We start from the raw sequence: 24,536 nt of genomic DNA on the forward strand, positions 1-24,536 counted from the left end.
GGTTAGGATGTGGACATCTTTGGAGGGGGCCATTATTCAGCCTACAACAGAGGCCATAGAGACCAACCAAGGCCCAAGAAATAAATGGCTATCTAAGGGCACACAGCTAATTTGTGGCAGTGCCATGACTGTATCCCTGGCATCCTCACATCTGCCATGTTTATGTGCATCACTGAAAATCACAGGTAAGAACATGCACTGATGGAGGATTTATTTTTATAATAAACTTGAAATGATTGAAGAATAAGTCTAAAATTAAGTCAGTGATTTTAAAAGAGCATTTTATAGATGATAGAAGTTTATGTTTTTTAAATACATTTTTAATGCAAGAGCTTCCTTAAATATTGTAATTTTGCTAGGTCATGGTACCTTCTAAAGATAAAGTGACTTGCAGAGATAAAATAGCTTAAATAATGATGGGAAATGAAAGTGCCAAGGAAACACATGTACATATTCTTCTATCTACTTCCCCTTCCCCTCCTCCTCCTTCTCTTTCTCTCTCTGTAACCCTGGCCATTGCTGCCATTTTGAAAATCTGTTATAGCTGGAAAGTCAATTCAAACTTTTTAATTAAAGGGGGTGGATCTACCAGAGGCTTATTGCCAAGGGGTTAAACCAAATTAAGTTATTTGCCATATTTCACAATGAAGCCCACCTTATTTTGGTGTTGAAATATTCTTCTAAGACTCTAAGGAACTTGTTTTTATCACTTCTGCCCAATAATTTCCTATAACAATTAAAAGGGTTATAGAATTTTGAATTTAGATGGGACTAGACATACCATCCAGCCCCAAACTTCTCTCTTTCATAGTATCTTTGGCAGGTATTTGCCATACACCTCTCTTGCTTCAGTTTTCTCCATCCATGACGTGGGAAGGAATAATGGCTGCTGTAAATTAAAGGTTGTATTAAATTTGAGTTCCTGAGAGGACACGTACATTTGAGAGGGTTGTGACTTTATTGTTAGGTTCATCTTCTGTAGGAATCGCTCCCTGTTTCCACTTCCACTGCTGCAGGCTTTGGTGCCCCTCATCTAGAGTTTCATATACACTTGACTTAACCTCATACTGTACCCCACCCCCAGTGTGGTAATTGTTCTTACATGCATCTGCCTTCTTCAAAATTCAGCATAACCCAGTGCTGGACATGCAATAGGAGCTCACTGGACTGCTGATAGATGCTGTGCATGGATGATTGAATGATGATCATACAATCTCAGAGGCATATAAAGGACACATGGATCTAAAGCCTCAATAAAGATACTGAGGGGGCAGGAAAATGTTGAAGATATAGTCGCTGATCTTCACTGATGTAAAATTAGTAGGTTGGCTACCCCACTTCTCTGCTAACTTTTTCAAACAGAAGAAAATAGGACTGGAAATTGTCCAGAAATTTATTTTAATAGATTCCTTAATGTGACACTGAAAATGAGTGGATGATTTCCCTTTGGATATTTGCACTCTGCACTCAATGCCATCTTTTTCTGCTTATTAATGAACACATTCTTCAGCTGATGGTACATTAAGTCAACTTGCCAAGCTCCTGTCTGGCATTGATAGGGGGTCATAAAATAATTCACTCCCTCAGCAGAATAAATACCTTATATATGTTGAATGCTACTTCTTTGAAAAGCTTATAAAACTTTCTATCTAGAACAAGGTTGATTCCCATATCATTCCTGCCAAACAGAAAAGCAGAGCATCAACTCAGGAGTTGCTATATATTTAGTGTACCTCAATATGAAAAGATGATGTGGCTAGACTATGCCACCTTCTTATTAAGTCATTAATGCTAGCTATCTATACCCATCAAAGAGGCCACAGAATCAATGGGTCAAAAATAACAAAATCTGATCTTAAGACATCATGAAGCTAAGAGTTAGAGAAATTGACCAAGATTCAGACCAGGAAACTGCCATAATGACACCCAAGGATCTCTATGTGTGGGAAACATTGGATGGCTCTCTTTGATTTTATGACTTTTGTGCCATAGCTCTTTTTACATTGTTTCCCCAGCCTGATTCTAAAATTTCTTTCTGTTTCTAGTTCCTTCTTTCTGGGGATTGGTGAACTCAGCTTGGAATCTTTGCTCTGTGGGGAAACGGCAGTCACCAGTCAATATAGAGACTAGTCACATGATCTTCGACCCCTTTCTGACGCCCCTTCGCATCAACACTGGGGGCAGGAAGGTAAGCAGCCATGTTGCTTCCATCGTGAAGTTGAGGACAGGGAGAGATGCTGATTCTGAAAGCCAGCCTTCCAGTCCTTGATCTCTGTGATGAGTTTGTCTTTCTACCCAGGAGTAACATCACAGACCTCAGGCCTATTGCCAGCAAATATAATTATGTGTAAATCGTGCTTTTTCTCTCTACCTAGTCAAACCCTCATGCTTCTGATTACTTCTTTGTATTCCCTGGATGTTGCCTGAAGTCCTATCCCTTGGTAGCTCATGAAAGAAAGTCAGAAAACAGCATTGCCTCCCCTGCACATCATGCTGGGAAAATTCTTCCTCTCAGAAACCTCTTTACTGGGGCTTCTTTTAACCTCAACAAAGTGAAAAATAAATTAACAAAAGTAAACTCAGAAATTTATCATCCTGGAAGGAAAAACAAACAAAAATCACATTAGATGATTTATAAGAAAGTAAATAATTAATTTTACTTGGCTTGCTGGCTAAGAATCATAGCTCCTGCACAGAAATGCTGAACTATGCTTCTCGATTCTCACATCAACATCCCTTCTTCCCTCTCCTTCCCCCATGATGAGCTCCTCCTTAATTTGTGGAAGAGCATAATGTCCATGGGGTTTCCTCATCACTGGAATCTAGCATTTTTGTTTTTTTTTGTTTTTTCTGGTTTATCTATATTTAGCTACCCTTACTGTTGAATAGATTGTTGAAGGTGGAAAAAACACACACAGAAAATTGTGTTTGAAAGTGATTTAGCTGTTGTGAACTCAAGAGGAATGGAAAATCATTTGTGTGCAAGAAACTGGGGTTAAAATTTGGATAAATTTCACTACTGCTGGTGGCTGATTCTCCAGGGGTTGGGCTCCTTGGGCTCTGCTTTCTACTCCCCTTATGCAGTCTGTTCACCTTAATTACCACAAGTTTGTAAGTAATCTTTTCACCTTCATATATGTTGTATTTTTTTCTTATCACATAATTTTCACACATGCACTGAAAAATCGAATGACCTATCAAGATTTTGTTAGTGACTTTGACTTAGGTCACAAGGCAAGTTTTAAAGGATCTTGCATGTGATTGAGACTATTTAGCTAAGTAGTGTTTGTGTGCTGTTTTAAATATGACTTAGGAAGCACCTTTGTAAAAAGGTCCTATATAAGTTCATGACATTTATTGTTCTGATCGTATAGAAAACTAACCTACCTTAATTATTGTTCCAATTACAGTTTTATTTTACAAACCCTAAAAGGAACTTGACTTGGCTTCTACATATACCTCTCTTTAAAAAGTTGAATCATTCAAATCAAGTCATGAGCATGTATAGGTTCACTGACCAGTATATAAAAAGGGCAAATTGCAATTTTGAGTATGCAATCACTCTTTCTTTCTTGGAGAGTGTGATGGAGGACATAACTGTATTCTAGGCAAACTGAGAAATGAAAAAAAGTAAACACACACAAAGCAGAAGGAAGGGTGGTACCTGAATTCCAGAAATTACCTGAAAGATGGCCAGCAAGGCTGAAGCACAGAGACCTATGAGGGGTTGATGAGGAGATAAGGATGGAAGAAGAAGGCAGAGGCAAGATCCTGAGGCCATGTTAAGGAACTGGATTTTTTCGTAAGAGTATGACAAGGATTTAAAGCATTATTAGGTAAAAAGCACATAGGGAGTGGGATGGAAAAGGTAGCAAGCTAACACAAACAGTGAATATACAAGTTTCATTTTCCATCATACCATCTTAGAGGAAGATCTTGATGTGAAAGAAATAAAAAAAACTAATTCAGGAAAGCTTCTCTCTAAAATTTATTGGGAAAGAAGAGAATGAGAGATAGCTGGAGTTAAAAATCATTCATAAGTTATGTTATCTTTTGGTGTTTTTTTGTTGTTATGTGATTTAAAAGTATATTTTCAATTTAGTAAAGTATACCTGATCCAAATCAATTTTCAAATGCTTTGGAGTTTGGAATTTTGGAAACATTTACTTTTGATGGTGTAAATATTTATATCTGGCATGCTTTGTGTTGTCAGCTGTTTGAAGAGCTGAGAACCATTTGATTATTTCCTTTGCATTTGTGAAAGGTGGAAAATATAAAATATAGATGGTAGTTGGATAAACTAACTGGTAATGTAATGCCTAAACTTGATAGACAATAGCTAAATCATGTTTGCAAACTATTAAAAGATGGTGTTTAATGAATTGGAGATTTATTTTAGAAGTAAGGATTCAAATCACGGGCTCTGAATTTAGTTTTTCCTTGAAGAAATGTGTAGCCAACTTAAAAGGTTTAAAAACCTCTCTAAAAGATTGAGAGGTTTTGTAGAATTTGGGCAAGCTGCCACATTTTGAAGTCTGAGATCAGCTGGGTATCAACATGTTAAATGCATCCCAGTCATTATGTGTTTTATGTCACATTTGTATCTATGAGCATTCTTCCTGCTCATTGTTAAATGTACCTTATTTACAAACACACAAAGCAGCTCTGCTGCAGTACCTCACTGTGTTACTGTGTTTGTTTGAACATATTTGACTTGGCATAGATCTCAGATGATGAATTACAGGTTTTGTTTGTTTGTTTGTTTTAGCATGAGGTAGAGCTGAAATTCAATGTGAACACAAGAATACAAAGGGTAATAATAGATGAGAATCAAAACATATGATGTCTTGGATATTTATTTTACAACAAATGTGGTTTCTTTTAACTTTTAAGATGCTTATTTACAATGATAATTTTTAAACAATGTTTGTTTTTTCTTGAAGAAGAGTACTTTTTATCCAGTTGTTCATATCTGACACATAGGACAAAATCCAAAATAAGTGTACTTTCAAACAACACTCACATATTGTTGCATTGCATATGGATATAAGAATCCTACTTTGGGAGAAATCTGTCCAAGACAGAGGAGTAGGAAGACCCTGAGCTTACTTCTTGCCATGGGCACACCAAAATTGCAATCATTTACAGAGCAACTATCTACAAGAACAACCTCAAGACTAGCTGAAAGATTTTCCACAACTAAATCTATGAAGAAGGAACTGCATTGAGTTGGGTAGGAGGGGTGGAGACATAATATAGTCAAGACCCACACCCCTGTGTAGGTAACCTATAAACGGGAGGACAATAATAAATGCAGAGGTTCTCCCCAAGGAGGAAGGGGGACCAAGCCCCACATTAGGCTCCCTAGCTAAGGGGTCCTGCAGCAAGAATATGAACCCCCAAAATGTCTGGCTTTGATGGTCAGCAAGGCTGACATATTGGGAGAGTTGGAAGGCTTTAGGAAATAGAGACTCTGCTCTTAAAGGGTGCACACAAAATCTCACATGCTAAAGGACCCAGGGCAGAATCACTAATTTGAAAGTATCCCAGATCAGACCCATCTGCAGATTTTGGAGAGCTTCTCAGAGAGGCAGAGGAAATTGGGACCCACCTTGGAGACACAGACACTGGTGGCAGTGCCTGGGAACTTGTTATACCTCAAGGACACTTGTGCTGGCAAGCACCATTTTAGAGTCTTCTTTCTATCCTATTAGTGCCTGGGACTTACACACCAACCAGTGAACCAGCACCAACCCCGGACCATCCCAGACCCCACAGCCAGCTGCCCCAGGACCTGGCTTAGACCACCAGAAGGACAGCACCAGCCCAGGGACCCCCCCCAACCCATGCAACCAGCTGTACTGGGAACTGGTCTAACCCACCAGTGAGCCAGCAACCACCACGTGAAGCAGAGTCTGGTGGCCAACCAGGCAGAATGCAGCCCCACCTACCAGCATTCCCACAGTAGTTGGTCCTGCCACAACAGAAAGGCCCATGCAGCCCACATAGGGGGCACTCCTAGAGCATATAGATCTGGTGACCAGAAGGGAGTGTGCTGGTAGGCTCCATAGGACCTCTCCTACATGAGACCACTTCTCCAAAATCAGGAAATATAACCAAATTGCCTAACACTGGATATAAATACAGAGAATAGGCAAAATGAGGAGATGGAGAAATATGTACCAAAGAAGGAACAAAACAAAACCTAAGGAAAAATATTTTAACAAAATGGAGATAAGCAATCTGCCCAATAAAGAGTTCAAGGTAATAATCATCAAGATGCTCAGTGAACTCAGGAGAAGAATGGATGAACACAGTGAGAAGTGTAACAGAATTAGAAAATATAAAGTACCAGACAGAGCTGAACAATCAGTAATTTAAATTTAAAAATACACTAGAAGGAATCATGATTGATTAAATGATACAGAGGAGTGGATCAGCAAACTGGAAAAGTGCAGTAGGAATCACCTTAACAGAACAGAAAAGAGAAAAAAAAATAATTTTATAAAATGAAGATAGTTTGAGACCTCTGAGACAACATCAAGCACACTAATATTTACATTGTAGGGGTCCCATAGAAGAATAGAGAAAGAAAGGGTCAGATAAATTATTTGAAGACATAATAATTGAAAACTTCCCTAACCTGAGAAAGGAAACTGACATCCAGGTCCAAGAAGCACAGAGAGTCCCAAAGAAATAAAGCCAAAGAGGGCCACACTAAGACATTGTAATTAAAATAACAAGAATTAAAGATAAAGAGAGAATATTAAAAGCAACAAGATAAAAGCAACCAATTACATACAAGGGACCTCCCATAAGTCTATCAGCTGACTTTTCAGCAGAAACTTTGCAGGCCAGAAGGGAGTGGCACAATATATTCAAAGTGATGAAAGGAAAAAAAATCTATAACCAAGAATACTCCACCCAGCAAGGCTATCATTCAGATTTGAAGGAGGCATAAAGAGTTTTAGAAACAAGAAAAACTGAAAGAGTTCAGCATGACTAACTGGATTTATAAGAAATGTTAAAGGGACTTATCTAAGCAGAAAAGAAAAGGTCACAATTAAAAATCTGAAAATTACAAAAGGAAAAATCTCATTGGTAAAAGCAAATATACTGTAAAGGTAATAGATCAACCACTTATAAAGCTAGAAGGAAGGTTAAAAGGCAAAAGTAAAATTATCTATATCCACAATAAATAGTTAAGGAATACACAAACCAGAAAGATATAAAATAGGAGGTAAAAAAATTAAACTTGGAGGGGGAGGAGTAAAAATGCAAGGTTGTTAAAATACACTTGAACATAAAATAATCATGTATTGCTATATATTTTGTTGGCCAAAAAATTCATTCAGGTTTTTCCATAAATTGATAGCAGATACACACAAAAAGGAAAGGAATCCAAATATAGCACTAAAGATAGTCATCAAATCACAAGGGAAGAGATCAAAAGAAGAAAGGAACAAAAAAGAACTACAAAAAAAAAAAACCCCAGAACAATTAACAAAATGCTGATAAGTGCATACTTAACAATAATTACTTTAAAGGTAAATGCACTAAGTGTTCCAATTAGAAGACATATAGTGGGTAAATGGGTAAAAAAGAAGGCCCATATATATGCTGCCTACAAGAGACCTACCTCAGATTTAAAGACACACACAGACCGAAAGTGAGGGATGGAAAAAATATTCCATGCAAATGGAAATGAAAAGAAAGCAGGGATGGAGACACTTAGACAGAATAGAGTTTATAACAGAGACTGTAACAAGAAACAAATAAGGACATTATATAATGATCAAGAGATAAATCAATGAAGGAAATATAACAGTTTTAAATATATATGCTCCTAACATAGATAAGAGCACCTCAATACATAAAACAAATATAAACAGACATAAATGGAGAAATTGACAGTAACTCAATAATAGTAGGGGACTATAACACCCTGCTTACATCAATGGACAGATCATCCAGATGGAAAATCAGTAACACTGGCCTTAAACAACACATTACACAAAATAGTATTAAAAGATAGATACAGAACATTTCATCTAAAAGTAGCATAATACACATTCTCTTCAAATGCATATGGAACATTATCCAGGATAGATCACATGCTAGGCCACAAAACAAATCTCAAAAAATTAAAGTTTGAAATCACATCAAGCATCATTTCTGACCAAAAGAGTTTGAGACTACAGATCAACTAAAAGGGAAAAAACTGCAAAAAACACAAACGAGGAGTTTAAACAATGTGGTACTAAACAACTGATGGGTTACTGAAGAAATCAGAGGAAATTTAAAAAATACCTGAAGACACATGAAAATGCAAGCACATAGTCCAAAATCTATGAGATGAAACAAAAGCAGGTCTAAGAGGGAAGTTTGTAGTGATACAGGCCTACCTCAAGAAAAAATTTAAATAAACAATCCACCTGTACACTAAAGGAACTACAATAAAAACAAAAACCCCAAAGTTAGTAGAAGGAAAGAAATAATAAAGATCAGAGCAGAAATAAATTTATAAGAAACAAACAAACAAACAATAAAAAAGATCAATGAAATTAAGAACTGGTTCTTTGAAAAGATAAGCAAAACTGATAAATGTTAGCAAGTCTCATCAAGAAAGCAAGAGAGAGGAGCCAAATCAATAAAATCAGAAGGGAAAGGGGAGAAGTTACAACTGACACTACAGAGATACAAAGACTCATAAGAAAATATTATGAACAATTATATGCCAATAAAATAGACAACCTAGGAAAAAATGGATAAATTCCTAGAAATGTACAATCTCCCAGACAAATTAGGAAGAAATAGAAAATATGAACATACCAAATACCAGTAATAAAATTGAATCAGTAATCAAACAACTTTCAACAAAAAAGTCTAGGACCAGATGGCTTCACAGGTGAATTCTCTCAAATATTTAAAGAAGAGTTAACAACTATCTTTTTCAAACTATTAGAAAATAACTGAAGAGAAAGGAAGACCTTTGAAATCACTCTATGAGGCCAATATCACCCTGATACAAAAAGCAGACAAAGACACCACAAAAAAGAAAATTAGAATCAAATATCACTGCTAAAAATTGATGGAAAATTTGTCAAAAAAAATTAGCAAACCAATTCAACAGTATATTGAAAGGATCATACACCATGATCAAGTGGGCTCTATCCCAGGGATGCAAGAATGCTTTCAATATCTGTAAATCAATCAACATGATACACTACACTAACAAAATGAAGAATAAAAAGTCATATCATCATCTTAATCAATGCAAGAAAAGCTTTTGACAAAATTCAACAACAATTTATGACAAAAACTCTCAACAAAGTGAATATAGACGGAATATACTTCAACATAATAAGGGCCATATATGACAAGACCACAGCTAACATCACAGTGAATGGTGTAAACCTGAAAGCATTTCCTGTCAGATTAGGAAATAGACAAGGATGCCCTCTCTCACTGCAGTATTGGAAGTTCTAGCCACAACAATAAGACAAGAAAAATAAATAAGGAATCCAAATTGGAAAGGAAGAAGTAAAACCGTCACTCTTTGCAGATGACATGATAGTATACAGAGGCAATCCTAAAGACACCAACAAAGAATATGAAAACTACTAAATGAATTCAGTAAAGATCTAAGATATAAGATCAATATACTAAAATTTGTCACATTTCTATACACTAACAACAAAGTATCAGAAAGGGAAATTAAGAAAACAACCCCATTTACAATTGCATGAAAAAAAAATGCCTAAGAATAAATCTAACCAAGAAGATAAAAGACCTGTACTCGGAACACTGTAAGACATTAATTGAAGATGACACAAACAAATGGAAAAATATATTCAAGGACTGGAAGAATTAATATTGTTATAAGAACTATTTTACCTAAGGTATCTACAGATTCAATGCAATCTTTATCAAAATACTAATGGCATTTTTTTCACAGAACCAGAACAAATAATTTATTCTAAAATTTGTATGGAAACACAAATGACCTCAAATAGCCAAAACCATCTTGAGAAAGAAGAACAAAGCAGGAGGTTTCACACTCTCTGATTTCCGCCCATTCCACAAAGCTATGGTATTTAGAACATTATGGTACTGGCACAAAAACAGACACATTAATCAATGGGACAGAATAGATAGCCCAGAAATAAACCCATGCACCTAGGGTCAATTAATCTATGGCAAAGGAGATAAGAATACACGATGGAGTAAAGACAGACTCTTCAATAAATGACATTGGGAAAACTGGACAGCTCCATACAGAAGAATCAAAGTAAACTACTATCTCTCACCAAATACAAAATAAACTCAAAATGGATAAAGACCTAAGTGTAAGATCAGAAAGCATAAAACTCCTAGAAGAGTTTGTAGGCAATATACTCTTTGACATTAGCCTTAGCAATATATATATACTTTGGATATATCTCCTTAGGCAAGAGAAACAAAAACAAAAATAAATGGGACTATGTGAAACTAAAAATATTTTGCATAGAGAAGAAAACTACTAACAAAATGAAAAGGCCACCTACTGAATGGGAGAAAATATTTGCTTATGATATATCTGATAAGGGTTAATATTCACAGTATACAAAGCACTTATAGAACTCAACATCAAAAAAACCAACAATCTAATTTAAAAAAAAAATGGTCAGAGGACCTGAATAGATATTTTTCCCAAGAAGACATACAGGTGGCCAACGGACACATGAAAAGATACTCAACATCACTAATCATCAGGGAAAAACAAATTAAAACCACAATTCCACTTCTGGGTATTTTTCCAAAGAAAACAAAAAATACTAATTTGAAAAGATATATGCACCTTTTTGTTTATTGCAGCATTATTTACAATAATCATGATATTGAAGCAACCTAAGCCTTCATCTATAGATATACAGATAAAGAAGATAAAGTATATATGTACAATGGAAAACCATAAAAAAGAATGAAACCTTGCCATTTGCAAAAACATTGGTGCACCTAGAGGGTTTTATGCTAAGTAAGTCAAACAGAGAAAGACATATACCATATGATTTCACTTATATGTGGAATCTAAAAACAAAAGAAATGAACAAACAAACCAAAATAAATAAATAAATAAAAACTAGAAAAAACAGAGCAGACATATAGATACAGAGAACAAATTGCTGGTTACCAGAGAACAAACTGGTGGAGGGATGAGTGAAATAGGTGAGGGAGATTTAAGGTACAAAATTCCATTACAAAATAAATGAATCATAGAATGAAATGTATAGCATGGGAAATATATTCAATTATATTTTAATACCTTTGTATGGTGACTGATGGTAACTAGACATATCAAGGTGATATTTTTTTAATGTATTGAAACATCAAATCAATATGTTGTACATCTGAAACTAACATAATGTAAGTCTATTATACCTCAATTCAAAAAAAAAAAAGTATGTAGACACTGGGAGGATATGCATCAAAATGCTAATGATGTTTGTCTCTGGGGGGCATGGGGATTATAGGTGATAATTTGTTTTTGCCTTTTGCTTCTATGTACACTTGTTGTCTTCAATGAAAATGTATTGTTTGTAAAATTAGAAAGAAAACAATAAATGTTATTAAAAATTTTAAAAGCAAACATAAAGAAGTTAAATGGGAGTTACTGAATTAAATAAATATTTAACCATAATTGTGGAATATGGAAGCAGTGAAATCATTAACTGTCAAATCAGTCATATTGGCACTGTTTTTTCCCAAACTAATATTTATTTTGTATTGGGGCATAGTTGATTTAAAATGTTGGGTTAATTTCAGATGTACAGCAAAGTGATTAAGTTATACATATACATATACCCATTCTTTCTCAGATTCTTTTCCTATATAGGTTATTAGAGATTACTGAGTAGAGTTCACTGTGCTTCACAGTAGGTCCTTGTTGGTTATCTATTTTATAATATAGTAGTGTGTATATGTTAATCCCAAACTCCTAATTTATTTCTCCCCACACATTTCCACATTGGTAACCAAAAGTTTGTATTTGAAGTCTGTTAGTTGGGTTCTGTTTTGTAAATAAGTTCATTTGTACCATTTATTTTTTAGATTCCACATATAAGTGATATGATATTTGTCTTTCTCTGTCTGACTTCACTTAATATACTAATCTCTAGTTCCATCCATGTTGCTGCGTATGGCATTATTTTGTTCCTTTTTATGGCTGAGCAATATTCCATTGTATATATTTATACAACATCTTCTTTATCCAGTTATCTGTCAATGGACATTTAAGTTGCTTCCATATCTTGGCTATTGTAAATAGTGCTGCAATGAACATTAGGGTGCATGTATATTTTCAAATTATGGTTTTCTCTGGATTGATGGCCAGGAGTGGAAATGCTGAAGAATATGGTAGCTCTGTTCTTAGTTTCCTACGGAACTTCCATGCTGTTCTCCATTGTGAGTGTACCAATTTACATTCCCATCAAAAGTATAGAAGGGGGCTTCCCTGGTGGCGCAGTGGTTGAGAGTCCGCCTGCCGATGCAGGGGACGCGGGTTCATGCCCCGGTCCGGGAAGATCCCGCGTGCCACGGAGTGGCTGGGACCGTGAGCCGTGGCCGCTGAGCCTGCACGTCCGGAGCCTGTGCTTCGCAACGGGAGAGGCCACAACAGTGAGAGGCCCGCGTACCGCAAAAAAAAAAAAAAAAAAAAAAAAGTATAGGAGGGTTCCCTTTTCTTCACACCCTCTCCAGCATTTATTATTTATAGATTTTTTCATAATGACCGTTCTGCCCAGTGTGAGGTGATACCTCATTTTAGTTTTAATTTGCATTTCTCTAAGAATTAGTGACGTTGAGCATCCTTTCATGTGCTTCTTGGCTATCTGAATGTCTTCTTTGGAGAAACGTTTATTTAGATCTTCTGCCCATTTTTGGATTGGGTTGTTTGTTTTTTTTATATTGAGATGCATGAGCTGCTTGTATATTTTGAAGATTAATCTCTTGTTGCTCTCTATGTTTGTAAATATCTTCTCCCATTCTGTGGGTTGTCTTTTTGTTTTGTTTATGGTTTCCTTTCCTGTGCAAAAGCTTTTAAGTTTAATTAGATCCACTTTGTTTATTTTAAAAATTTTCATTACTCTTAAAGTTGGATCCCAAAAGAAATTGCTGCCATTTATGTCAAAGAAGGTTCTGCCTGTTTTTTTTCCCTAAGAGCTTTATAGAACGCCATCTTACATTTAGGTCTTTAATCCATTTTGAGTTTATTTTCGTGTATGGTGTTAGAGGATGTTCAAATTTCATTCTTTTACGTGTAGCCATCTAGTTTTACCAGCACCACTTATTCAAGAGACTGTCTTTTCTCCATTGTATATTCTTGCCTCCTTTGTCATAGATTAGGTGACCATGAGTGCATGACTTTATCTCTGGACTTTCTGTCCTGTTCCACTGAGGTATGTGTCATTTTTTGTGCCAGTACCAAAATGTATTTTTTGTCTGCACCACAGGACATGTACCAAACTGTTTTGATTACTGTAGTTTTATAGTATAGTCTGAAGTTAGGGAGCCTGATTCCTCCAGCTCCATTTTTCTTTCTCAGTATGTTTTGGCTATTCAAAGTCTTCTGTGTTTCCATACAAATTTAAAGATTTTTGTCTAGTTCTGTGAAAAATGCCATTGTTAATTTGATAGAGATTGCATTGAATCCATAGATTTCTTCACGTAGTATAATCATTTTGGCTATATTGATTCTTCCAATCCAAGCACATAGTATATTTCTCCATCTGTTTGTGTCTTCTTTGATGTTTTTTATCAGCATCTTAAAGTTTTCTGAGTACAGGTCTTTTGATTCCTTATGTAGGTTTATTCCTAGGTATTTTATTCTTTTTGATGTGATCGTAAATGGGATTGTTTCCCTAATTTCTCTTTCTGATCTTTCATTGTTAGTGTATAGGAATGCAAGAGATTTCTGTGTATTAAGTTTGTATCCTGCAAATTTACTAAATTCATTGATGAGCTCCAGTAGTTTTCTGGTAGCATCTTTAGGATTTTCTATGTATAGTATCATTTCATCTGCAAACAATGACAGTTTTACTTCTTCTTTTCCAGTTTGGATTCCTTTTATTTCTTTCTCTTCTCTGATTTTCATGCCTAGGACTTTCAATACTTTCTTGAATAAAAGTGGCAAAAATGGACATCCTTGTTTCCTCCTGATCTTAGAGGAAATGCTTTCAGCTTTTCAGCATTAAGTATGATGTTAGCTGTAGGTTTGTCATATATAACATTTATTATGTTGAGGTAGCTTCCCTCTATGACCACTTTCTGGAGAGTGTTTTTTTTTTTTTATCATAAATGGGTGTTGAATTTTGTCAAAGGCTTTTCCCCATCTATTGAGCTGATCATGTTTTTTATTCTTCAATTTTTTGATGGGGTGTATCACACTAATTGATTAGAGGATATTGAAAAAATCTTGCATCCCTGGGATAAATCCCACTTGATCTTGGTGTATGATCCTGTTAATGTATTGTTGAATTCATATTGCTAGTATTTTGTTGAGAATTGTGGTGTCTATGTTCATCAGTTATATTGGCCTGTAATTTTCTTTCCTGTGGGTATCTTTGTCAGGTTTTGGTATCAGGGTGATGGTGGCTTCATAGAATGGGTTTGAGGGTATTTAATCCTCTGCAATATTTTGGAAGAGTTTTGGAAGGATAGGAATTAACTCTTCTCTAAATGGTTGATAAAATTTGCCTGTGAAGCCATCTGGTCCTGGACTTCTGTTTGTTAGAAATTTTTTAATCACAGTTTCAATTTCAGTACTTGTGATTGGTCTGTTCATATTTTCTATTTCTTCCTGGTTCAGCCTTGGAAGGTTGTGCCTTTCTAAGAATTTGTTCATTTCTTCTTTGTTGTCCATTTTATTGGCATATAGTTGCTGGTAGTAGTCTCTTATGATCCTTTGTATTTCTGTGGTATCAGTTGTAACTTCTCCTTTTTCATTTCTAATTTTATTGATTTGAGTCCTTTCCCCCCCTTTTTTTTTGATGAGTCTGGCTAAAGGTTTATCAACTTTGTTTATCTTCTCAAAGAACCAGCTTTTAGTTTCCTTGATCTTTGCTATTGTTTTCCTCATCTCTATTTCATTTGTTTCTGCTCTGATCTTTATGATTTCTTTCCTTCTACTAACTTTGGGTTTGTTTGTTCTTCTTTCTCTAGTTGCTTTAGGTGTGCGCTTAGGTTGTCTATTTGAGATTTTTCTTGTTTCCTGAGATAAGTTTGTATTGCTATAAACTTCCCTCTTAGAATTGATTTTGCTGAGTCCCATAAGTTTTGAATCTTCATGTATTCATTTTTATTTTTTTCCAGGTGTTTTAAAATTTCCTCTTAGATTTCTTCAGTGATCCATCGGTCATTTAGTAACATATTGTTTCTTCTCCACATGTTTGTGTTTTTTTTTTCTTATAGTTGATTTCTAGTCTCCTAGTGATGTGGTTGAAATAGATGCTTGATATTATTTCAATTTTCCTAAATTTATCAAAGTTTGCTTAGTGGCCCAGCATGTGATCTGTTCTAGAGAATGTTCCATGTGCACTTGAAAAGAATGTGTATTCTGGGACTTCTCTGGTGGTCCAGTGGCTAAGACACTGTGCTCCCAATGCAAGCAGCCCAGGTTCAATCCCTGGTCAGGGAAGTGGATCCCACAGGCCACAAGTAAGAGTTCACTTGCTACAGTTAAGTGCTCACATGCTGCAACTAAAAATCCAGCATATCACAATTAAGATGCTGTGTGCTGCAATTAAGACCTGGTGCAGCCAAATAAATATATAAATAAATAAAGATTTAAAAAGAATGTGTATTCTGTTGCTTTTGGATGGAATGCTCTATACATATCAATTAAGTCCATTTGGTTTACTGTGCCATTTAAGGCCTGTGTTTCCTTATTGATTTTTTGTCTGGATGATCTTTCCATTGATGTAAGTGGAGGTTAAAGTTCCCCACTATTATTGTGTTATTGCCAATTTCTCCTTCTATGGCTATTAGCATATGTCTTATATATTGAGATGCTTCTATGTTGTGTACATATATATTTATGATTGTTATATCTTCTTCTTGGATTGATCGCTTGATCATTATGTAGTTTCCATCTTTGTCTCTTGTAACAGTCTGTATTTTAAAGTCAATTTTGTCTGATATGAGTATTGCTACTTCAGCTTTCTTTTGATTTCCATTTGCCTGAAATACTTATTTCCATCACCTCACTTTCAGTGTGTATGTATCCCTAGATCTAAAGTGGGTCTCTTGTAGACAGCATATATATGGGTCTTGTTTTTGTATCCATTCAGCCAGTTCTATGTCTTTTGGTTGGAGCAATTAATTCATTTACATTTAACATAATTATTGATATGTATGTTCTTATTGCCATTTTGTTAATTGTTTGGGGTTTGTTTTGTAGGTCTTTTTTTTTTTTACCTTTCCCCTTTGTTCTCTTCTCTTGTGATTTGGTGACTATCTTTAGTGTTGTGTTTGGATTTCTTCTGTGTGTGTGTGTGTATCTATTGTAGATTTTTGATTTGTAGTGCCCATGACACTTTGATATAGCAGTCTGTATAGATATATATAGTTTTAAGTTGCTGGTCTCTTAATTTCAAATGCATTTCCAATATCCTGCATTTGTACTCTCCTCTTCTCATGATTGCTGGTTTTGATACCATATTTGTATGTGGATGATTTCCTACCCTTACTGTATATTTGCCTTTACTGGTGAGCTTTCCCATTCATAATTTTTGTTTGTTTCTAGTTGTGACCTTTCCTTTTTCACCTAGAGAAGCTCCTTTAGCCTTTGTTGTAAAGCTGGTTTGGTGGTGCTGAATTCTCTTAGCTTTTGCTTGTCTGTAAAGCTTTTGATTTCTCCATCAAATCTGAATGAAAGCCTTGCTGAGTAGAGTATTCTTTGTGGTAGGTTTTTTCCCTTTCATCACTTTAAACATATTGTTCCCCTCTCTTCTGGCCTGCAGAGTTTCTGCTGAAAAATCAGCTGTTAACCATATGGGGATTCCCTTGTATGTTACTTGCTGATTTTCCCTTTTAATATTTTCTCTTTGTCTTTAATTTTTGTCAGCTTCATTAATATGTAGCTTGCATATTCTTCCTTGGGTTTATCCTGTAAAGGACTTTCTGCACTTCCTGAACTTGAGTGAATGTTTCCTTTCTCATGTTAGGGAAGTTTATGGCTATTATGTCTTCAAATATTTTCTCTGGCTCTTTCTCTCTGTATTCTCCTTCTGGACCCCCTATAATGCACATGTTGATGCATTTAATATTGTCCCAGAGGTCTCTTAAATTGTCCTCATTTCTTTTCATTCTTTTTCTTTATTCTGTTCCTCAGCAGTGATTTCCACCAATATGTCTTTCAGCTCACTTATTCATTCTTCTGCATGTTTTAGTCTGCTATGGATTCCTTCTAGTGTATTTTTCATTTCAGTTATTGTGTTTTTCATCTGTTTGTTTGTTCTTTAAATTTTCTAGCTCTTTGTTAAATACTTCTTGTATCTTCTCAGTCTGGCCTCCATTCTTTTTCCAAGATCTTAGATCATCTTTACTATCATTACTCTGAATTCTTTTCCAGGCAGATTGCCTATCTTTACTTCACTTAGCTGTTCTTCTGGGGTTTTATCTTGTTCCTTTATGTGGAACATATTTCTCTGCCATCTTATTTTGTCTGACTTTCTGTGTTTGTGGTCTCTGTTTCTCAGGCTGCACGTTTGTAGTCCTTCCTGCTTCTGGTGTCTGACCCCAGGTGGGTGAGGTTGGAGTGTAGCTGGGTCTAACGCCAAGTTATCCACCAAGGATAACTCTGGTGGGCAGGGCTGTGTCAAGGGGTGTGTTTAGAGACATGTGGTCATTCAGGAGGACTTCAGGAAGTCTTTCTCCTGATGTATGTGGCTGGCTTTTCTCCCTGTTGGTCATTTGGCCTGAGATGTCTCACCACTGGAACTTGCAGGCTGTTTTCTGGGGCTAGATCTTGGTGCCAAAATGGCAAACTCTGATAGAGCTCACACTGATGAATATTTCCTAGGGTGTCTACCACCAGTGTCTTCACCCACAGTGAGCCACATCCACCTCCCGCACCCCCCCCCCCCAGGAGAACCTCCAAGACCCACACATATTTCTGGCCCAGGCTCCTATGGAGCGCTGCTTTGCCCTAGGTCCCAGTGTGTGTGAAAACTTGTGTGTGCCCTCCAAGAGTGGAATCTCTTTTCCCCCAGTTCTGTGCAGCTCCTGCACTCAAGCCCTGCTTGCCTTCAAAGCCAAATGATCTAGGGCCTCCTCCTCCTGATGTCAGACCCTCAGGATGGGTAGCCTGACATGGGACTCAGAACGCTCACTCCTGTGGGAGAACCTCTGTGATATAATTATTTTCCAGTTCATGATTATGTTGCAAAAACTCCCCTCTTACCGTCTCATTGTGGCTTACCTTCTCACTGTGGCTTCTTTGTCTTTGGATGTAGCATATCTTTTTTGGTGTGTTCCAGTCTGTTTTGTTGATTGTTGTTCAGCAGTTAGTTTTAATTTTGGTGTTTTCATGAGAGGATATGAGATCACCTCTTCTACTCCACCATATTGTCTCTACTTCTCCTTGAAGTCTTCTTCAAAAAGGGACAATTCCTGGCAAAAGAGACTGTTCATCTTGTTTGAAAAAGCAGCCTAATTAACAATGATACCAGCAAGAATCCAGAAGGAAGAGGGTGGAAGAGGCAATGGGATAGCATTAATTTTTAATAGGGTTAAGAACTTGAATTTTTTGAACCAGGCTTTATGGGGATGCTAGAATATAAACTAGCATGGAAAATTAGGTAGAATGAAATATTATCTGTAGGAGGGTCTTTTAAATATTCTGGCTCCATATGAGGAAGTTTGAAAAAAATGTAAAGATAGATCCATTTTGTCATCTAGATATGTTGGTGTGGTGCTTATTTTTATTGGATAACTGATAGTAAACTTTCATAGATAAGTATATGTACTCATTTGGAACTCATTAGCTGTCTTTAAATACCATAGGTCTTTTTACACTGAAGCTCTGGTATGGAAATTGTATGTATAACTTTATGTGTATTTGTGGGATAGAGCAGATCTTTAAAAGCTAATGAAGAAGTGAATGCAATTCTTATGCATCTGTATTTTGTAGTTTGATACATTTCTCAACTTTCCATTTGATAATAACCTTTCTCAGAAGGAAGCAATACAAGGTTTCTCTATTTGGATCTAATTCTAACCAACAAGGTAAAACTCTGAGAGAAAGTGGATGTGTTATCTTAGAAAATATGGTAGCCAAGGTTAAAAAAAAAAAAAAAAAGCTAAGTACTGTCAAACTTGGATCCTAAGCTCTAACAAAGCATAATTTTGAAATATCATAGCTGAAATAGATATGATCTCATTGCCTCATGGAAGATAACTGTTAAGGACTGGGAAGTTCTTAAAAGTTAAATTATTATAATACAATTACAAAAGATGATATGAAAAAAGGAACTGGCAGGAGTTAAAGATACAGTGGATATGGCTACACAGGGGTCTTTGCAAGAAATATTTTTAAATCACATATAAGAGATGTGAGAGAAAGGGCTTATAGACAAGGAAAAGACAAAAGCGGAAATAATCTTGAAAAACAGTTTCAGAGAGAATAAGGTCCAACAAGAATTGAGACTTCCAGAATGAGAAAATGTTTTAAAGTTATAGTTAGAGGAAGTTACAGTATTAACATAGAGTAAATTTCCATTTAGGGAACATAGATGTGCATAGATGTTCTGCTTTGGTTTGAATTTTAGGTTTGCCACTGACCACGTAGATACAAAAGGTCTAACCTCTCTAAACTTCAGTTTCCTCATTTTTAAAAGGGAGATCATAATAGTACTCATTTCATAGGGTTGTGATAGAAGTAATTAGATGAAATAATGCATTTATTAGTCAGGTTATAATGCAGTTAAGCTAGTGGCTGGCAAAGAAGAAAATGCTCAACAATTGTTAGCTACTGTCGTAGTCCATTTGGGCTACTATAACAACCTACCACAGACTGGATAGCTTATAAAGAATGGAAAATTATTTCTCACAGTTTGGGAGGCTGGAAGTCCAAGATGTAGGCAGTAGCATGGTCACATTCTGATGAGGGCTCTTTTCCTGATTCATAGCTGGTGTCTTTTTGTTGTATACTCATATGATAGAAGGGGCTAAGAAGCTCTGTGGGACCTCTTTTATAAGGGTACTAGTCCCAATCAAGAGGTTCTCTACCCTTCTACCTTTATCATCTTCTCAAAGCCTCATCTTCTAATAACAACAATTTGGGGATTAGGATTTCAACATACGAATTTGGGGGAACACAAACGTTCAGACCAGATTAGCTACCATCAGGAATGTTGCTGCTCTTAGTGAAAAAACACTTAACTCCCACTTGAGTTTCTCTGTAAAAAAGATTAATATTCACATTTGAATCAGTAACATATGCTGAGAGGTGATTGCAATTCTTTGAATGACAGAATTAGAATTCAGAGCCACCTTGCCAGTATCCCCAACCCAAAAGCTTGAAATTTAATAAGCATAAAGGTAAAGCTTTCCTACCAGGTATATATTTATAAAAAGCTGTACAGATTCAGGCTGAGCTAGATATTTTGTTGTAAAATTTCTGCATGTGAAAAAAGTAGAGGAAGTTAATTGATAATGTTTTCAGTATGAATAAATAGCACAGGGAAGATGCCAAGAGAGCAATTCAATCTAATTATATAGTATATAAGGTACTATGCCCATGATAAGTGAGGTCATTGTCCTGCAATAACCATCACTAAGAAGACAATATCTGAGATCAGTCAGATCTTTCAGAACTGATGGTTAGATTAATTAATGGAAAAGACATCGACAAAGTGAAGTAGAAAAGAAGAGGACTAAAGTGATGAGAAGAATGAAATGTTCTATGTTCAATTTTTATCTATCTGAAATAAAAATGTTTTAAAGTGTAATACAGGTGCCTTTTAATTATAACTGTCCTGTGCAGCCTCAGACACAGAGAACTAGCCCAGGTGTTTGGAAGTGACTTAGACTAGACTTCAATTCAAAATAAGAATTCAAGCTGTGTGAAAAACGAAAGACCTTCATATGTTTCATTGAGAATCCCATCACAAAAAGCATTCTGGCAGGCACTGAAGCCACTTGAGACTGTAGAACAAGCTCAAGCATAAAATAAGATTTTTGACTTGACCAGGGAATTCCCTTCCAATCTAGAAACTCTGATTCTATATGAGTAGTGGTTAGATGGGACACAAGGAATATATTTGTTTGAGGCTGATTCCGAAATGAGGAGTTAACTAGGATGTAAACCCTCTAGTTTAAATGAAAACGCCCTTTAAAGCCCTAGTGTTTGTTTGGAAGAAACTTGCATTCTCCTCTTCTCATCCTCTTTCAAAATTATTCCTCAAAGTTTTGAAGACACGACTCTTTCTCCTTTAGGATATTTTTCTCTGAGTAGCTAGAATGGAGGATTCAGGGTAAAATGAATGTTATAAGAAAGGACTTTGATTAATGATTTAAAAATGAGGCCAGGGCTTCCCTGGTGGCGCAGTGGTTGAGAGTCCGCCTGCCGATGCAGGGGACATGGGTTTGTGCCCCGGTCCGGGAGAATCCCACATGCCGCGGAGCGGCTGGGCCCGTAAGCCATGGTCGCTGAGCCTGCGCGTCCGGAGCCTGTGCTCTGCAACGGGAGAGGCCACAGCAGTGAGAGGCCCGCGTACCGCTAAAAAAAAGAAATAAAAAAAAAAATAAAAAAAAATAAAAATGTAGGCCAAGGTAATTGTGTTTATGCTCAGAGCAGAGCTTTGGGCAGACAGTGGAAGGTTTCAGAGCATAACATTGAAAAGTGATGAAAGTTAAGCCAAGTGAGAAATACTACGTTGCTATATTCTCAGTTGGGAAATAGATTCAGAGTAAAGGTGTTCTGCTGCTGGTATCAGGTTCTTATCAGATTCTCATGCATTGTTGCCTCGCTTAGATCTGGGCTGAAGATTACTGCTCACTGTCTTGGCAGTTTCATGTAATGTGAACTTCTTGACATCACCCAGTAAATCAATGCAGAGTCATTAGGCAAGTCTCCCAAGGGAACAACTGGATGCTGGCTTTAGTTTTTTATAAATGTATCTAGATCACATTCTTTACTCCTCTGGTGAGTATTTTCTTTTAAAAGACTGCTTTCCTTTCCTGCTTCTTGTTCTTTTGCTCTCTCTCTCTCTCTTTCTAATTTCCCTCCTCTTTTCCATCTGTCTGACTTACTCCCTTATCTTTTCCTCCCCTCTCCAATCCTCTCCAATTTCCCTTCTCCCCTTTACCTTTTCCTATACTTCTGTTCTCCCCTTCCTTTCTTCACTCTTTTCTCCTGTTCCTGAGTACATATGACTGAGGAACCTGTGCCCTCTGTCTTCTGCCTCAAAGTGGAATAGGCTTTCCCCTTTCATACATTTTAGAGGGATTGAAAATTGTATGAGCTTGGTGACAATACTTAAATGACAGAAAAATCAAGTTATCTGAGAACCAAACACAATTTTTATAAAAGGATACAGAGAGAATTAACTGAAGGTGTTTAATGAATTTATAGGCAGATGATTTTCTAGAAGGAAGGTTTTCCTCCAGTAATCTCACGAGTTAAGTATCTGTCACATGGTATCACTTAGTTTTCTGGTTATTTGATTCCACAGATAAAACTAACAGGCATTTTACAAATTAACTGTTCTTTTAAAAATAGACAATAGGGCTTCCCTGGTGGCGCAGTGGTTGAGAGTCCGCCTGCTGATGCAGGGGACACGGGTTCGTGCCCCGGTCCGGGAAGATCCCACATGCCGCGGAGTGGCTGGACCCGTGAGCCATGGCCACTGAGCCTGCGAGTCCGGAGCCTGTGCTCCGCAACGGGAGAGGCCACAACAGTGAAAGGCCCACGTAATGCAAAAAAAATATATATATAAAAAATAAAAATAGACAATAACACATCTTATTCACATACACTACTTGCAGCTCAACTTTCTTGCCATCCATCTAAATATGGGGGAGGAGGAGAAAGGGAAAAAAATGACTTAATTTTTACAGACTTCTTCCCAGCTAACCTTATCTCTCAAGCATTCCAGAACAAGTGTCTCCATCACAATCAAGAAAATAAAACTGCCAGAGCATCTGGGTGACATAGAAACAGTGACATACCCAAAGAAGTTCTGAATTTTGATATTAAAAATCTGGTATCAGTTGTGTGTTTTCTCCAACAAGGTTCTAAAATTGGGCAACCTACTCCTTGTAAGCCTGATCATTTGGCTGGATAAACCAACAAAGCTCTCCTTACATGAACTTTAGAGACTTTGAATCCTGTTTAAGGGTTATCATTGCCTAGAAACTTTCAGTATGAAAATAAAAGAAAAATAAATTTCCTTATCATTTCAGGAAAAAAATGAAGTAGATTCTGTTTGAAGGACTTAAGGAAATTTAGACAAGTAGATATTTTCACTAAATTTTCAATATGAGAAAAAGACATTCCATGTGCTGTGATGAAGAGAGGGGATACACATTATGCACAACATGTTGCTGCTTAGTGCTCATTTGTTAGGTAGCCTTGAATATAGAAATGAACTCAGTGTTTGATGACTTCTAAATTATTTATTCTGAGCTGGAGAAACTTTGATAGAATAAGATTTTGGCAAAATTATCAGTCCAAAATAAGTGTTGCGTCACCTTTTTTGGAGTCTGATGCTCTCCAAGCTCAGGTTTAGAGCCTGAGGTAGACTCTTGTGCAAATGATTTGATGAGGAAGTATTCTCAAGTGAAAGCTACAAAGGAATGGGAGAAGCAAGGCAGGGGGAGAAATTCAGCAAAGATATGGGTCCAATTGGAATCCAACTGGAGCCTGATCCCAGAGGGAGCTCTTGAGCATGAATGGCACCAGACTTCTATCAGTCCCCCACCTATCCCTGGGTCTAGGAAGGCAGCTTAAACTGAGTCTAACCTCCCTGGAATCCCCAGGCAAAACAGCTTTTCACAATGGTGGACTAGAGGAACTGGCTCACACTGGCTTTCAAGAGCCTGTCTTGTGCATCTCTTCCAACATTTGCACTCAGTGATATCAAGTTGGTAATTGAAATCCACTGTGGTAAGGATGTCTACACCACAGAAATCTGGAAATGCTTCACACCAGGATCTTTTTTCCTGGAGAGCTGGTTGATAAACATGTATTAGCACATCACTATTCTTACAGGCCAGGGACAGTTCCTAGGAGGAGGGTGAGTTGATTGCAACCAACATTCAAAGAAGCTGGAAGACCTGTCCACTGATCTAGAAAAGGGGGTTGGAGTGGATCAACAACAACATCTATTATAACGAGTGTTGAAAATAAAGTTTCAGATTTGTTACAAATATTCGTATTGGTAATGATTCCAGTGACCATATTTTGGCCTCCTGAAGCATCATTCAAACTGAGCTTCCTGTGCCCTGTACTCTACCCTCTGCAAACACAGTTGCCACTAACTGGGGAGGAAGCATAG

The 24,536-nt window shown here is 36.7% G+C and overlaps 1 protein-coding gene across 1 annotated transcript in view; it reads left to right on the top strand.

Annotated features, from left to right (window-relative positions):
- Window positions 1-24,536, top strand: part of CA10 (carbonic anhydrase 10) — a gene marked incomplete at both ends in the record, with an annotated part of 646,129 nt that overhangs the window by 253,880 nt on the left and 367,713 nt on the right. Inside the window, one exon of the mRNA XM_082860516.1 lies at window positions 2,046-2,188. Within this exon, the coding sequence (XP_082716642.1) occupies window positions 2,046-2,188 (143 nt within the window). The remainder of the gene's footprint in view (window positions 1-2,045; window positions 2,189-24,536) is intronic.

This window comes from Leucopleurus acutus (genome assembly GCF_964270905.1).
Source record: "Leucopleurus acutus genome assembly, chromosome: 19".
Classification (NCBI taxonomy): domain Eukaryota; kingdom Metazoa; phylum Chordata; class Mammalia; order Artiodactyla; family Delphinidae; genus Leucopleurus; species Leucopleurus acutus.